Raw genomic sequence first — 16,559 nt, 5'->3', positions numbered from 1 at the left:
CAGGAAAGGCAACCTGGGGAACACCTTGGAGTGTAACACACCCTCTCTCTACACCCCATACCCAATTTGTAGGCCTAATGCAGCGTAGTTTCCGACAACTACTAAACGAGAGCCGGAATATCGAAGCTCAGGAAAGGCAACCTGGGGAACACCTTGGAGTGTAACACACCCTCTCTCTACGCCCCATACCCAATTTGTAGGCCTAATGCAGCGTAGTTTCCGACAACTACTAAACGAGAGCCGGAATATCGAAGCTCAGGAAAGGCAACCTGGGGAACACCTTGGAGTGTAACACACCCTCTCTCTACACCCCATACCCAATTTGAAGGCCTAATGCAGTGTAGTTTCCAAGAACTACAAAACGAGAGCCGGAAGATCGAAGCTCAGGAAAGGCAACCTGGGGAACACCTTGGAGTGTAACACACCCTCTCGCTACACCCCATACCCAATTTGAAGGCCTAATGCAGCGTAGTTTCCAACAACTACTAAACGAGAGCCGGAAGATCGAAGCTCAGGAAAGGCAACCTGGGGAACACCTTGGAGTGGAACACACCATCTCTCTACACCCCATACCCAATTTGAAGGCCTAATGCAGAGTAGTTTCCAAGAACTACTAAACGAGAGCCGGAAGATCGAAGCTCAGGAAAGGCAACCTGGGGAACACCTTGGAGTGTAACACAACGTCTCTCTACACGACGGAAGGGCTGATTCTTAGGAAGGAAGGCTGTTGGAAATAAGCATTGCGCGTCCGAGGGTGATTATATTCTTATTAGGTATATACTCACCCTCGGACGCGCCCTGCTTCTTTATTTGGAATGAATGTTTATTTGCAATGTGGTGTTGACTTTCTCTATTATTTTGGTAATTAATGATTTTATTATTTTCATTATTTTGCATCTTCTCGGCAATAATATAAAGAAGACGCGACAGGACAACACTCGGTGGATGCCATATGTGTGTTTTCAATTTAAAAAAACTTTCAGTTAACTACTTGCAGGAGAAAGTAATTGTAGCTGGTGGCCATTTTTAGTACTGTACCAGATTTTAGTTGTGTGTTTGTTTTTAATGTTAAAATGTCTGCATTTGATATCTCACCAGTATTTTCTTTTTTATAAGCAAAATACTTATTTTTATATTTTCTGATGTTGGTTCCAGGGGTACACGGCCAGCAGTGCCCTGGTCAGTGTAGTAGTAGTTGAAAGAATGGACCGCAGACAGGCATCGAAGGCCTAAAATAATAACACATGGCTGTAGGCAATTTTAAATTGGTTCCAGGGGTACACGGACAGCAGTGGTGTGGTCAGTGGAGGCCTAGTGGAAGGAGTGACCGCAGACAGGCATCGAAGGCCTAAAATAATAACACATGGCTGTAGGCAATTTTAAATTGGTTCCAGGGGTACACGGGCAGCAGTGACCTGGTCAGTGTAGTAGTAGTTGAAAGAATGGACCGCAGACAGGCATCGAAGGCCTAAAATAAAAAAATTGGGCTGGCTGTAGGCAATTTTAAATTGGTTCCAGGGGTACACGGGCAGCAGTGGTGTGGTCAGTGGAGGCCTAGTGGAAGGAGTGACCGCAGACAGGCATCGAAGGCCTAAAATAATAACACATGGCTGTAGGCAATTTTAAATTGGTTCCAGGGGTACACGGGCAGCAGTGACCTGGTCAGTGTAGTAGTAGTTGAAAAAATGGACCGCAGACAGGCATCGAATGCCTAAAATAATAACACATGGCTGTAGGCAATTTTAAATTGGTTCCAGGGGTACACGGGCAGCAGTGACCTGGTCAGTGTAGTAGTAGTTGAAAGAATGGACCGCAGACAGGCATCGAAGGCCTAAAATAAAAAAATTGGGCTGGCTGTAGGCAATTTTAAATTGGTTCCAGGGGTACACGGACAGCAGTGGTGTGGTCAGTGGAGGCCTAGTGGAAGGAGTGACCGCAGACAGGCATCGAAGGCCTAAAATAATAACACATGGCTGTAGGCAATTTTAAATTGGTTCCAGGGGTACACGGGCAGCAGTGACCTGGTCAGTGTAGTAGTAGTTGAAAGAATGGACCGCAGACAGGCATCGAAGGCCTAAAATAATAACACATGGCTGTAGGCAATTTTAAATTGGTTCCAGGGGTACACGGACAGCAGTGGTGTGGTCAGTGGAGGCCTAGTGGAAGGAGTGACCGCAGACAGGCATCGAAGGCCTAAAATAATAACACATGGCTGTAGGCAATTTTAAATTGGTTCCAGGGGTACACGGACAGCAGTGGTGTGGTCAGTGGAGGCCTAGTGGAAGGAGTGACCGCAGACAGGCATCGAAGGCCTAAAATAATAACACATGGCTGTAGGCAATTTTAAATTGGTTCCAGGGGTACACGGACAGCAGTGACCTGGTCAGTGTAGTAGTAGTTGAAAGAATGGACCGCAGACAGGCATCGAAGGCCTAAAATAATAACACATGGCTGTAGGCAATTTTAAATTGGTTCCAGGGGTACACGGGCAGCAGTGACCTGGTCAGTGTAGTAGTAGTTGAAAGAATGGACCGCAGACAGGCATCGAAGGCCTAAAATAAAAAAATTGGGCTGGCTGTAGGCAATTTTAAATTGGTTCCAGGGGTACACGGACAGCAGTGGTGTGGTCAGTGGAGGCCTAGTGGAAGGAGTGACCGCAGACAGGCATCGAAGGCCTAAAATAATAACACATGGCTGTAGGCAATTTTAAATTGGTTCCAGGGGTACACGGACAGCAGTGGTGTGGTCAGTGGAGGCCTAGTGGAAGGAGTGACCGCAGACAGGCATCGAAGGCCTAAAATAATAACACATGGCTGTAGGCAATTTTAAATTGGTTCCAGGGGTACACGGGCAGCAGTGACCTGGTCAGTGTAGTAGTAGTTGAAAGAATGGACCGCAGACAGGCATCGAAGGCCTAAAATAAAAAAATTGGGCTGGCTGTAGGCAATTTTAAATTGGTTCCAGGGGTACACGGGCAGCAGTGGTGTGGTCAGTGGAGGCCTAGTGGAAGGAGTGACCGCAGACAGGCATCGAAGGCCTAAAATAATAACACATGGCTGTAGGCAATTTTAAATTGGTTCCAGGGGTACACGGGCAGCAGTGACCTGGTCAGTGTAGTAGTAGTTGAAAGAATGGACCGCAGACAGGCATCGAAGGCCTAAAATAAAAAAATTGGGCTGGCTGAAGGCAATTTTAAATTGGTTCCAGGGGTACACGGGCAGCAGTGGTGTGGTCAGTGGAGGCCTAGTGGAAGGAGTGACCGCAGACAGGCATCGAAGGTCTAAAATAATAACACATGGCTGTAGGCAATTTTAAATTGGTTCCAGGGGTACACGGGCAGCAGTGACCTGGTCAGTGTAGTAGTAGTTGAAAGAATGGACCGCAGACAGGCATCGAAGGCCTAAAATAAAAAAATTGGGCTGGCTGTAGGCAATTTTAAATTGGTTCCAGGGGTACACGGGCAGCAGTGGTGTGGTCAGTGGAGGCCTAGTGGAAGGAGTGACCGCAGACAGGCATCGAAGGCCTAAAATAATAACACATGGCTGTAGGCAATTTTAAATTGGTTCCAGGGGTACACGGGCAGCAGTGGTGTGGTCAGTGGAGGCCTAGTGGAAGGAGTGACCGCAGACAGGCATCGAAGGCCTAAAATAATAACACATGGCTGTAGGCAATTTTAAATTGGTTCCAGGGGTACACGGGCAGCAGTGGTGTGGTCAGTGGAGGCCTAGTGGAAGGAGTGACCGCAGATAGGCATCGAAGGCCTAAAATAATAACACATGGCTGTAGGCAATTTTAAATTGGTTCCAGGGGTACACAGGCAGCAGTGGTGTGGTCAGTGGAGGCCTAGTGGAAGGAGTGACCGCAGACAGGCATCGAAGGCCTAAAATAATAACACATGGCTGTAGGCAATTTTAAATTGGTTCCAGGGGTACACGGACAGCAGTGGTGTGGTCAGTGGAGGCCTAGTGGAAGGAGTGACCGCAGACAGGCATCGAAGGCCTAAAATAATAACACATGGCTGTAGGCAATTTTAAATTGGTTCCAGGGGTACACGGACAGCAGTGACCTGGTCAGTGTAGTAGTAGTTGAAAGAATGGACCGCAGACAGGCATCGAAGGCCTAAAATAAAAAAATTGGGCTGGCTGTAGGCAATTTTAAATTGGTTCCAGGGGTACACGGGCAGCAGTGACCTGGTCAGTGTAGTAGTAGTTGAAAGAATGGACCGCAGACAGGCTTAGAAGGCCTAACATAACAAACTTGGGCTGGCTGTAGGCACTTTTAAATTGGTTCCAGGGGTACACGGGCAGCAGTGGTCTGGTCAGTGGAAGTCTAGTGGAAGGAGTGACCGCAGACAGGCTTCCAAGGCCTAACATAACAAACTTGGGCTGGCTGTAGGCACTTTTAAATTGGTTCCAGGGGTACACGGGCAGCAGTGGTCTGGTCAGTGGAAGTCTAGTGGAAGGAGTGACCGCAGACAGGCTTCGAAGGCCTAACATAACAAAATTGGGCTGGCTGTAGGCACTTTTAAATTGGTTCCAGGGGTACACGGGCAGCAGTGGTCTGGTCAGTGGAAGTCTAGTGGAAGGAGTGACCGCAGACAGGCTTCCAAGGCCTAACATAACAAACTTGGGCTGGCTGTAGGCACTTTTAAATTGGTTCCAGGGGTACACGGGCAGCAGTGGTCTGGTCAGTGGAAGTCTAGTGGAAGGAGTGACCGCAGACAGGCTTCGAAGGCCTAACATAACAAAATTGGGCTGGCTGTAGGCACTTTTAAATTGGTTCCAGGGGTACACGGGCAGCAGTGGTCTGGTCAGTGGAAGTCTAGTGGAAGGAGTGACCGCAGACAGGCTTCGAAGGCCTAACATAACAAAATTGGGCTGGCTGTAGGCACTTTAAATTGGTTCCAGGGGTACATGGGCAGCAGTGTATGGTCAGTGGAAGTCTAGTGGAAGGAGTGACGGCAGACAGTCTTCGAAGGCCTAACATAACAAAATTGGGCTGACTGTAGGCACTTTTAAATTGGTTCCAGGGTAACACGGCCAGCAGTGGCCTGGTCAGTGTAGTAGTTGTAGAAAGAAGGGACCGCAGACAGGCTTCGAAGGCCTAACATAAAAAAAATGTCAAAACAATGGTATTGTCAGTGCCAGGCATTGAAGGATGTCAGCGGCTAGACTACACATTGGTGAAGCTGTGAGAGATAATTTTGCTAGTGGTAGAGCACTGTTTGAGCTGGGGGGGGGAACTGTCTTGTGGCCGGCGGTACAGGCACAGGGCCCCTCATATTACAACGGTGTGTCTGACGTTGGGTGCGCACCACCACCGCCAGAGACACTTTATTGTACTATGAGGGACCCAGTGGCAGTGCCGTCGACCAAAAGCGGCCACACCCACCTCTTCAGACAAACAGCACTCTCAAGGGTCCAAGCGCAAAGTGGCGATAGCACGGCCCCGTGTGGGGAGTTTGGCCATTTCGTGAGTTGGAAACATGTCGTATGCTGGACAATCAGGTGAAGAAAATTACGAGATTGGAAAAGTCATTCAGAATAGTCCACAGGCAAGACCTTTTCATAGGAAAGCTAGGTGTCAGCCGGGCAGGGTGGGGCAAAAGATTTTGAAATCCAGTTGTGGTTCATTTTAATGAAGGTTAGATCATCTACATTTTGGGTAGCCAGACGAGTCCTTTTTTCTGTTAGTATTGAACCTGCAGCACTGAATACTCTTTCTGATAGGACACTAGCTGCCGGGCAAGCAAGCTCCTGCAATGCATATTCTGCCAATTCTGGCCAGGTGTCTAATTTGGATGCCCAGTAATCAAATGGGAATGACGGTTGAGGGAGAACGTCGATAAGGGATGAAAAATAGTTTGTAACCATACTGGACAAATGTTGTCTCCTGTCACTTTGAATTGATGCTGCAGTACCTGTCCTGTCTGCGGTCATAGAAAAATCACTCCACAACCTGGTCAGAAAACCCCTCTGTCCAACGCCACTTCTGATTTCTGCCCCTCTAACACCTCTGGTCTGCTGGCCCCTGGAGCTCGTGTGAGAACGATCACGGGCGCTGTGTGCAGGGAATGCCAGAAGCAAACGGTCAACAAGAGTTGATTGTTTTGTTGCTAATATTAGTTCCAAGTTCTCATGTGGCATAATATTTTGCAATTTGCCTTTATAGCGAGGATCAAGGAGGCAGGCCAACCAGTAATCGTCATCGTTCATCATTTTTGTAATGCGTGTGTCCCTTTTGAGGATACGCAAGGCATAATCCGCCATGTGGGCCAAAGTTCCCGTTGTCAAATCTGCGGTTGTGCTTGGTTGAGGGGCAGTTGCAGGCAAATCTACGTCACTTGTGTCCCTCAAAAAACCAGAACCCGGCCTTGCCACGCCACCAATTTCCCGTGCCCCCGGGAAAGCTTCCTCATTAAAAATATACTCATCCCCATCATCCTCCTCATCCTCCACCTCCTCTTCGCCCGGTACCTCGTCATGTACACTGCCCTGACCAGACAATCGCTGACTGTCATCAAGGCTTTCCTCTTCCTCTGGTGCAGACGCCTGATCCTTTATGTGCGTCAAACTTTGCATCAGCAGACGCATTAGGGGGATGCTCATGCTTATTATGGCGTTGTCTGCACTAACCAGCCGTGTGCATTCCTCAAAACACTGAAGGACTTGACACATGTCTTGAATCTTCGACCACTGCACACCTGACAACTCCATGTCTGCCATCCTACTGCCTGCCCGTGTATGTGTATCCTCCCACAAAAACATAACAGCCCGCCTCTGTTCGCACAGTCTCTGAAGCATGTGCAGTGTTGAGTTCCACCTTGTTGCAACGTCTATGATTAGGCGATGCTGGGGAAGGTTCAAAGAACGCTGATAGGTCTGCATACGGCTGGAGTGTACAGGCGAACGGCGGATATGTGCGCAAAGTCCACGCACTTTGAGGAGCAGGTCGGATAACCCCGGATAACTTTTCAGGAAGCACTGCACCACCAGGTTTAAGGTGTGAGCCAGGCAAGGAATGTGTTTCAGTTGGGAAAGGGAGATGGCAGCCATGAAATTCCTTCCGTTATCACTCACTACCTTGCCTGCCTCAAGATCTACAGTGCCCAGCCACGACTGCGTTTCTTGCTGCAAGAACTCGGACAGAACTTCCGCGGTGTGTCTATTGTCGCCCAAACACTTCATAGCCAATACAGCCTGCTGACGTATGCCAGTAGCTGCCCCATAATGGGAGACCTGGTGTGCAACAGTGGCAGGTGCGGATGGAGTGTTTGTGCGACTGCGGTCTGTGGACGAGCTCTTGCTTCTGCAGGAGGACGAGGAGGAGGAGGAGGAGGGGGTGCGAACGGCTACAGACAACTGTTTACTAGACCGTGGGCTAGGCAGAACTGTCCCAAACTTGCTGTCCCCTGTGGACCCTGAATCCACCACATTTACCCAGTGTGCCGTGATGGACACGTAACGTCCCTGGCCATGCCTACTGGTCCATGCATCTGTTGTCAGGTGCACCTTTGTGCTCACAGATTGCCTGAGTGCATGGACGATGCGCTCTTTAACATGCTGGTGGAGGGCTGGGATGGCTTTTCTGGAAAAAAAGTGTCGACTGGGTAGCTCGTAGCGTGGTACAGCGTAGTCCATCAGGTCTTTGAAAGCTTCGCTTTCAACTAACCGGTAGGGCATCATCTCTAACGAGATTAGTCTAGCTATGTGGGCGTTCAAACCCTGTGTACGCGGATGCGAGGCTAAGTATTTCCTTTTTCTAACCATAGTCTCATGTAGGGTGAGCTGGACTGGAGAGCTGGAGATCGTGGAACTAGCGGGGGTGCCGGTGGACATGGCAGACTGAGAGACGGTGGGAGATGGTATTGTTGCCGCCGGTGCCCTAGATGCAGTGTTTCCTACTACGAAACTGGTGATTCCCTGACCCTGACTGCTTTGGCCTGGCAAAGATACCTGCACAGATACAGCAGGTGGTGCGCTAAATGGTGGTCCTACACTGCCGGAAGGGATGTTGCGTTGATGACTAGCTTCATTGGCCGAGGGTGCAACAACCTTAAGGGACGTTTGGTAGTTAGTCCAAGCTTTCAAATGCATGGTGGTTAAATGTCTATGCATGCAACTAGTATTGAGACTTTTCAGATTCTGACCTCTGCTTAAGGAAGTAGAACATTTTTGACAGATGACTTTGCGCTGATCAATTGGATGTTGTTTAAAAAAATGCCAGACTGCACTCTTTCTAGCATCGGATACCTTTTCAGGCATTGCAGACTGAGCTTTAACCGGATGGCCACGCTGTCCTCCACCAGGTTTTGGCTTTGCCACGCGTTTTGGGCAAGATACGGGCCCGGCAGATGGAACCTGTGGCGATGTTGATGCCTGCTGCGGCCCCTCCTCCTCCTCTGCTTCAGAACTGCTGCCGCCTGCACCCTGTTCCCCCAATGGCTGCCAATCGGGGTCAAGAACTGGGTCATCTAATAACTCTTCTTGTACCTCCTGCGCAACTTCGTCTGTGTCACCGTGTCGTTCGGTGGTATAGCGTTCGTGATGGGGCAACATAGTCTCATCAGGGTCTGATTCTTGATCAGCACCCTGCGAGGGCAATGTTGTGGTCTGAGTCAAAGGACCAGCATAGTAGTCTGGCTGTGGCTGTGCGTCAGTGCACTCCATGTCAGATTCAATTTGTAATGGGCATGGACTGTTAACTGCTTCACTTTCTAAGCCAGGGACGGTATGTGTAAAGAGCTCCATGGAGTAACCCGTTGTGTCGCCTGCTGCATTCTTCTCTGTTGTTGTTTTTGCTGAAGAGGACAAGGAAGTGACTTGTCCCTGACCGTGAACATCCACTAACGACGCGCTGCTTTTACTTTTACCAGTTTCACGAGATGAGGCAAAAGAGCTAGAGGCTGAGTCAGCAAGATAAGCCAAAACTTGCTCTTGCTGCTCCGGCTTTAAAAGCGGTTTTCCTAATCCCAGAAAAGGGAGCGTTCGAGGCCTTGTGTAGCCGGACGACGAACCTGGCTCCACAGCTCCAGACTTAGGTGCAATATTTTTTCCCCCACGACCACCTGATGCTCCACCACTACCACTACCCTCATTACCAGCTGACAATGAACGCCCCCGGCCACGACCTCTTCCACTAGACTTCCTCATTGTTTTAAAAACGTAACCAAACTAACGTTATTTGTTGCAGTCACACAACTTACACGGTGAGCTATAACTTCAGTATGATTTAGCTACCCCTTTACAGGTTGGTGAGACCACAGCGAAAATCAGGCCCAATGTTACACACTCTTTTTTTGGTGGCTGCAAATTAGAGAGATGCCCCACACGCAGGACTGTCACTGAAGCACAAATGTTAATATTAATGTCACACTATTATTTTTTTTTTATTTTTATTTTTTTCAGGAACACTTTAGAAACCCCCCCAAAAAAAAAAATAGATTTTTGCAGGGAGAATTTAGAAAACAAATGTAACAAACTATATGCTTTCTATGGGCCACTGAGTGAGAGATGACGCACACAGGAATCAGGAGTGGCACACAAGCCCAGAGGCCAATATTTTTCTACCAATGATTGATGGAGTTATTTTCTCTGGTAGATTTTGGAACCCAAATCAAGGAAAAAAAATGTAGGCTTTCTATGGACCACAATTGGAGAGAGAGAGAGAGAGAGATGGCACACCCAGGAGTCAAGACTGGCACACAAGCAGAAAGGCCAATATTAATCTCCCACTGTTTTTTTTTTGTTTTTTTTTTTGTTTTTTTTTTTTCAGGGAGACTTTAGAAAAAAAAATAATAAAAAAAATATGATTTTATCAGGAAGAATTTAGAAACCAAATAAAATAAAATGATTTTTTCAGGGAGAATTTATAAAACAAATAAAACCAAAAATAGGCGTTCTATGGCCCACTGACTGAGAGATGACGCACCCAGGAGTCAAGACTGGCACACAAGCAGAAAGGCCAATATTAATCTCCCACTGTTTTTTTTTTTTTTTTTTTTTTCAGGGAGACTTTAGAAAAAAAAATAATAAAAAAAATATGATTTTATCAGGAAGAATTTAGAAACCAAATAAAATAAAATGATTTTTTCAGGGAGAATTTAGAAAACAAATAAAACCAAAAATATGCGTTCTATGGCCCACTGACTGAGAGATGACGCACCCAGGAGTCAAGACTGGCACACAAGCAGAAAGGCCAATATTAATCTCCCACTGTTTTTTTTTTTTTTTTTTTTTTCAGGGAGACTTTAGAAAAAAAAATAATAAAAAAAATATGATTTTATCAGGAAGAATTTAGAAACCAAATAAAATAAAATGATTTTTTCAGGGAGAATTTAGAAAACAAATAAAACCAAAAATAGGCGTTCTATGGCCCACTGACTGAGAGATGACGCACACAGGAGTCAGGAGTGGCACACAAACCCAGAGGCCAATATTTTTCTACCAATGATTGATGTAGTTATTTTCTCTGGTAGATTTTAGAACCCAAATCAAGGAAAAAAAATATAGGCTTTCTATGGACCACAATTGGAGAGAGAGAGAGAGAGAGAGAGAGAGAGAGAGAGAGATGGCACACCCAGGAGTCAAGACTGGCACACAAGCAGAAAGGCCAATATTAATCTCCCACTGTTTTTTTGGTTGTTTTTTTTTTTTTTTTTCAGGGAGACTTTAGAAATAAAAATAATAAAAAAAATATGATTTTATCAGGAAGAATTTAGAAACCAAATAAAATAAAATGATTTTTTCAGGGAGAATTTAGAAAACAAATAAAACCAAAAATAGGCGTTCTATGGCCCACTGACTGAGAGATGACGCACACAGGAGTCAGGAGTGGCACACAAACCCAGAGGCCAATATTTTTCTACCAATGATTGATGTAGTTATTTTCTCTGGTAGATTTTAGAACCCAAATCAAGGAAAAAAAATATAGGCTTTCTATGGACCACAATTGGAGAGAGAGAGAGAGAGAGAGAGAGAGAGAGAGAGAGATGGCACACCCAGGAGTCAAGACTGGCACACAAGCAGAAAGGCCAATATTAATCTCCCACTGTTTTTTTGGTTGTTTTTTTTTTTTTTTTTCAGGGAGACTTTAGAAATAAAAATAATAAAAAAAATATGATTTTATCAGGAAGAATTTAGAAACCAAATAAAATAAAATGATTTTTTCAGGGAGAATTTAGAAAACAAATAAAACCAAAAATATGCGTTCTATGGCCCACTGACTGAGAGAGAGAGAGAGATGGAACGCTTAGTACTGGCACACAAGCCCAAAGGGCAATATTAATCTCCCTTTTTTTTTCCAGGGAGAATTTCTGAAACCCAAAAAAAAAATAAAATAGGCTTTCTATGGCCCACTATTTGTGAGAGAGATGGGACGCTCAGGACTGGCACAGATGGCACGCTCAGGACTGGCACAGAAGCCCAGAGGCCAATATTAATCTCCCTTTTTTTCTGGGAGAATTTATAAAACCAAAAAAATATTTAAATAGGCTTTCTATGGCCCACTATTTGTGAGAGAGATGGCACGCTCAGGACTGGCACAGATGGCACGCTCACAACTGGCACACAAGCCCAGAGGCCAATATTAATCTCCCTTTTTTCAGGGAAAATTGATAAAACAAAAAAAAAAAATAAATAGGCTTTCTATGGCCCACTATTTGTGAGAGAGATGGCACGCTCAGGGCTGGCTGGCACAGATGGCACGCTCAGGACTGGCACACAAGCCCAGAGGCCAATATTAATCTCCCTTTTTTTCTGGGAGAATTTATAAAACCAAAAAAATATTTAAATAGGCTTTCTATGGCCCACTATTTGTGAGAGAGATGGCACGCTCAGGACTGGCACAGATGGCACGCTCACAACTGGCACACAAGCCCAGAGGCCAATATTAATCTCCCTTTTTTCAGGGAAAATTGATAAAACAAAAAAAAAAATTAAATAGTCTTTCTATGGCCCACTATTTGTGAGAGAGATGGCACGCTCAGGGCTGGCTGGCACAGATGGCACGCTCAGGACTGGCACACAAGCCCAGAGGCCAATATTAATCTCCCTTTTTTTCTGGGAGAATTTATAAAACCAAAAAAATATTTAAATAGGCTTTCTATGGCCCACTATTTGTGAGAGAGATGGCACGCTCAGGACTGGCACAGATGGCACGCTCACAACTGGCACACAAGCCCAGAGGCCAATATTAATCTCCCTTTTTTCAGGGAAAATTTATAAAACAAAAAAAAAAATTAAATAGGCTTTCTATGGCCCACTATTTGTGAGAGAGATGGCACGCTCAGGGCTGGCACAGATGGCACGCTCAGGACTGGCACACAAGCCCAGAGGCCAATATTAATCTCCCTTTTTTTCAGGGAGAATTTATAAAACCAAAAAAAAAAATAAATAGGCTTTCTATGGCCCACTATTTGTGAGAGAGATGGCACACTCAGGACTGGCACACAAGCCCAAAGGCCAATATTAATCTCCCACTGTATTTTTATCAGGGAGAATTTATACACCCCACAAAAAAAAATACAGAAAAATGAAAAGGCTTTCTATGGCCCACTATGTGAGAGAGATGGCACACACAGGGATGGCACTCTAGCAGAAATGCCAAATTGCCAATCTTAATCTCCCACCAAAAAAAAAAAAAAAAAAAAAAACAGGGAATGTCCTACAATTACTATCTCCCTGCCTGCAGTAATCTCAGCCAGGTATGGCAGGCAGCTACTATCTCCCTGCCTGCAGTAATCTCAGCCAGGTATGGCAGGCAGCAATAAGGAGTGGACTGATGCACAAATGAAATAAAAAGTGTGGACAAACAAAAAAGATAGCTGTGCAGAAAGGAAGGAACAAGAGGATTTGTGCTTTGAAAAAAGCAGTTGGTTTGCACAGCGGCGTACACACAGCAATGCAGCTATCAGGGAGCCTTCTAGGGCAGCCCAATGAGCTACAGCGCTGAGGGGAAAAAAAAAAAAAAAAAAAACTTCCACTGTCCCTGCACACCGAGGGTGGTGTTGGACAGTGCAAATCGCTGCAGCACAAGCGGTTTTGTGGTTAATGGACCCTGCCTAACGCTATCCCTGCTTCTGACAAAGCGGCAGCAACCTCTCCCTAAGCTCAGATCAGCAGCAGTAAGATGGCGGTCGGCGGGAACGCCTCTTTATAGCCCCTGTGACGTCGCAGACAGCAAGCCAATCACTGCAATGCCCTTCTCTAAGATGGTGGGGACCAGGACCTATGTCATCACGCTGCCCACACTCTGCGTTTACCTTCATTGGCTGAGAAATGGCGCTTTTCGCGTCATTGAAACGCGACTTTGGCGCGAAAGTCGCGTACCGCATGGCCGACCCCGCACAGGGGTCGGATCGGGTTTCATGAAACCCCGACTTAGCCAAAAGTCGGCGACTTTTGAAAATGTTCGACCCGTTTCGCTCAACCCTAGTAATCAGATCTGTTCCACAGTTCTTTACCTATTATTTCTTTCCTCCCTTTTGAGGTATATTCTCCATTTATTCTAGGAAATTCTAAGAAGAGGTTAATGTGCACAGTCTGTAACAAGAAATGCTCGTCATCAGTTATCCTTCAAGAGCACCGAAAGGTAAGGAATGGGATGTCTGGACGAGACTTAGAGCAAATATCACACAAGAATGGATCAGATTTTTCTTCTATGGCCCCATAATTGGGCTAAAGGACGTGTATGATTACTGTGCTGTTTGTATGTTCAGGCACAAATAATTATTGTTCTATAGTAGAATAGTCACATCAGAAATAGTCCACAGGCTCCGCTCTTGGAACAAACTGGTATAAAGAAAACAATACAAAATAATTAAAATATTTAGTGTTGTCTTGTTCAAAAAGCATCGCATTATTTTTTACATTATTAAACAAGTATACCACAAGTCTTGAAGCTTGCACTTACTTCTAGATTTTTTGTACTATGAGAACGGGGCAGGCAAGTGTATGAAAAATAGTCTGATTTTTACGCCAAAAACGTGGATGATTTTCATCCATTTGCCATCCATATTGCCATCCATTTTTCCAATTTCTACATCCGCGTGACATTTATGTGGCAACTAGTGTTGAGCGATACCTTCCGATATCGGAAAGTATCGGTATCGGATAGGATCGGCCGATATTCAAAAAATATCGGATATCGCCGATACCGATACCCGATCCCAATGCAAGTCAATGGGACCAAAATATCGGAATTAAAATAAACCCTTTCTTTCCTTGTAGGTTCATTCTACATGAAGGAAAACAACTAAGAATAATGCAGGATGTATTTGGGGAGGTGGCGGAGACATTAAAGTCATAGAGGTTTAGCCCAATCAAATAGAATAGCATGTTTTTTTTTTTTTTTTTTAAAGACGTTCGGAGTGACAAAGATATTGACTATGTAAATATTTTTTTTATTTTGTCAGATATTGATGTTTCACTATTCCACGACCTTCCCCTTCTTTTTTTTTTTACTTTTCCCACACTTTCATCTTCATCATCATCAGCATCTTTGACATCAACTTCTTCTTCACCTTATTCATCTTCTTCTTCATCCTTTACCTTTTTTTTTTATTACATTCTTCATATTCATTTTATTCAACTATTATTATTCTTCCTATTCTACATATTCATTTTATTCAACTGTTATTATTCTTCCTATTCTACTTCTTTATCATATTCTCATTTGTGACAGGCATTCCCGTAGTTGTTATCTATAAAAGTTGGAAGATTACACCTTCCATTCTGCCAGTCACAAAAGTTACATTTGTCCGCGTTCAGTTTGGCCTGCAGCATCAGGCTTTATCTAGGGGCACCACGAGGAGGAACGGACTCACCCCCATACACTGCTTAGTCTTCTTCTGCATATAATTTAGATAATATCTTTTGCTCTGATATTAAGTGTTATGCTTAATGTTCTTCTGCTCTTTGTTCTGCAGCCTCTTGTTCTTCTGCTTCTCGGTCTTCCATGTCGTCGTCTCCAGGGTCGTCGTCTCCAGTGTCGTCGTCTCCGCCGTCGTCGTCTCCGCCGTCGTCGTCATCGTCATCGGGGTGGTCTTTCTGGTCGTCGACGTTAGGGTCTTCAACTTGGAAATGTAGCAGAAGGTACAAGAAGGCTGAGAAAATGCCAAGAACCAGCTGATGGAACTGGAACTCGGATGGCTACCCGAAGGTTCAAGAGCCTATGGAACTACCGAGGACCAGCTGACGTTACTGGAACCCGGTTACTAAGCAGGAGGTACCCGTGCTAAAAAGCACTACCAAGGACCGCCTGACGTTGGCGGAACTCGGATACCCAGAAGGAGGCACCTAAGCCAAAGGCTCTGCCCGGAACCAGCTGACGGTACTGGAACCAGGATGGGGAGCAGAAGGTACAAGAGCAAAAGACACTGCCGAGAACCAGCTGACGGTACTGGAACCCGGATGGGTAGCCGAAGGTCCAAGAGCCAATGGAACTACCGAGGACCAGCTGACGTTACTGGAACCCGGTTACTAAGCAGGAGGTTCCCGTGCCTGAAAGCACCACCAAGGACCACCTGACGTTGGTGGAACTTGGATACCCAGAAGGAGGCACCTAAGCCAAAGGCTCTGCCCGGAACCAGCTGACGGTACTGGAACCAGGATGGGGAGCAGAAGGTACAAGAGCAAAAGACACTGCCGAGAACCAGCTGACGGTGCTGGAACCAGGTGGTGGACCCGAAGGCCCACAGGAGAGGAGAGAACAGCTAGGCCGCGAGGCAGCCGCAGTTACCGAACCCCAACAGTCCTACAGGGGGAGCTGGGCCTACTGGCACTACAGAACCAGCCTTGACTACCAATTCATGCAGCCCACATAGGAAGCTCCTAAACTGGAGGCACCCTGGAGTTGGCTAACCCGACCGCAACACGACGGGGCAAGCATAGGCGTCTCAGCGAGATTGACACAACCCGGAAACAGCTGACGGTGCTGAAACCAGGTTTGGCACGAGGGAGTACCGGCTGTGACAAAAACACTGCCGAGAACCAGCTGGCGGTGCTGGAACCCGGATGCGTTGCCCCAGTGTGCAAGAGCCAATGGCACGACCGAGGACCAGCTGACGATGCTGGAACCCGGTTACTAAGCTGTAGGTGCCCGCGCTTAAAAGCACTACCGAGGACCGCCAGGCGTTGACGGAACTCGGATACCCAGGAGGAGGCACCTAAGCCAAAGGCTCGGCCCGGAAACAGCTGACGGTGCTGGAACCAGGTGGTGGACCCGAAGGCCCACAGGAGAGGAGAGAACAGCTAGGCCGCGAGGCAGCCGCAGTTACCGAACCCCAACAGTCCTACAGGGGGAGCTGGGCCTACTGGCACTACAGAACCAGCCTTGACTACCAATTCATGCAGCCCACATAGGAAGCTCCTAAACTGGAGGCACCCTGGAGTTGGCTAACCCGACCGCAACACAACGGGGCAAGCATAGGCATCTCAGCGAATTTGACACAACCCGGAAACAGCTGACGGTGCTGAAACCAGGTTTGGCACGAGGGAGTACCGGCTGTGACAAAAACACTGCCGAGAACCAGCTGGCGGTGCTGGAACCCGGATGCGTTG

At 46.6% G+C, this 16,559-nt stretch overlaps 1 protein-coding gene across 4 annotated transcripts in view; it reads left to right on the top strand.

Annotated features, from left to right (window-relative positions):
* The window catches only part of PRDM5 (PR/SET domain 5), a 511,159-nt gene that overhangs the window by 206,850 nt on the left and 287,750 nt on the right, over positions 1-16,559 (top strand). For all 4 annotated transcript variants that reach the window (XM_069743878.1, XM_069743879.1, XM_069743880.1 and 1 more), the window contains one exon: positions 13,511-13,590. In XM_069743878.1, coding sequence (XP_069599979.1) covers positions 13,511-13,590 — 80 coding nt within the window. The remainder of the gene's footprint in view (positions 1-13,510; positions 13,591-16,559) is intronic.

This window comes from Ranitomeya imitator, chromosome 1 (genome assembly GCF_032444005.1).
Source record: "Ranitomeya imitator isolate aRanImi1 chromosome 1, aRanImi1.pri, whole genome shotgun sequence".
Taxonomy (NCBI): Eukaryota; Metazoa; Chordata; class Amphibia; order Anura; family Dendrobatidae; genus Ranitomeya; species Ranitomeya imitator.
The sequence above is the reverse complement of the archived record's forward strand: the minus strand, read 5'-3'. Positions and strand labels throughout refer to the sequence as shown.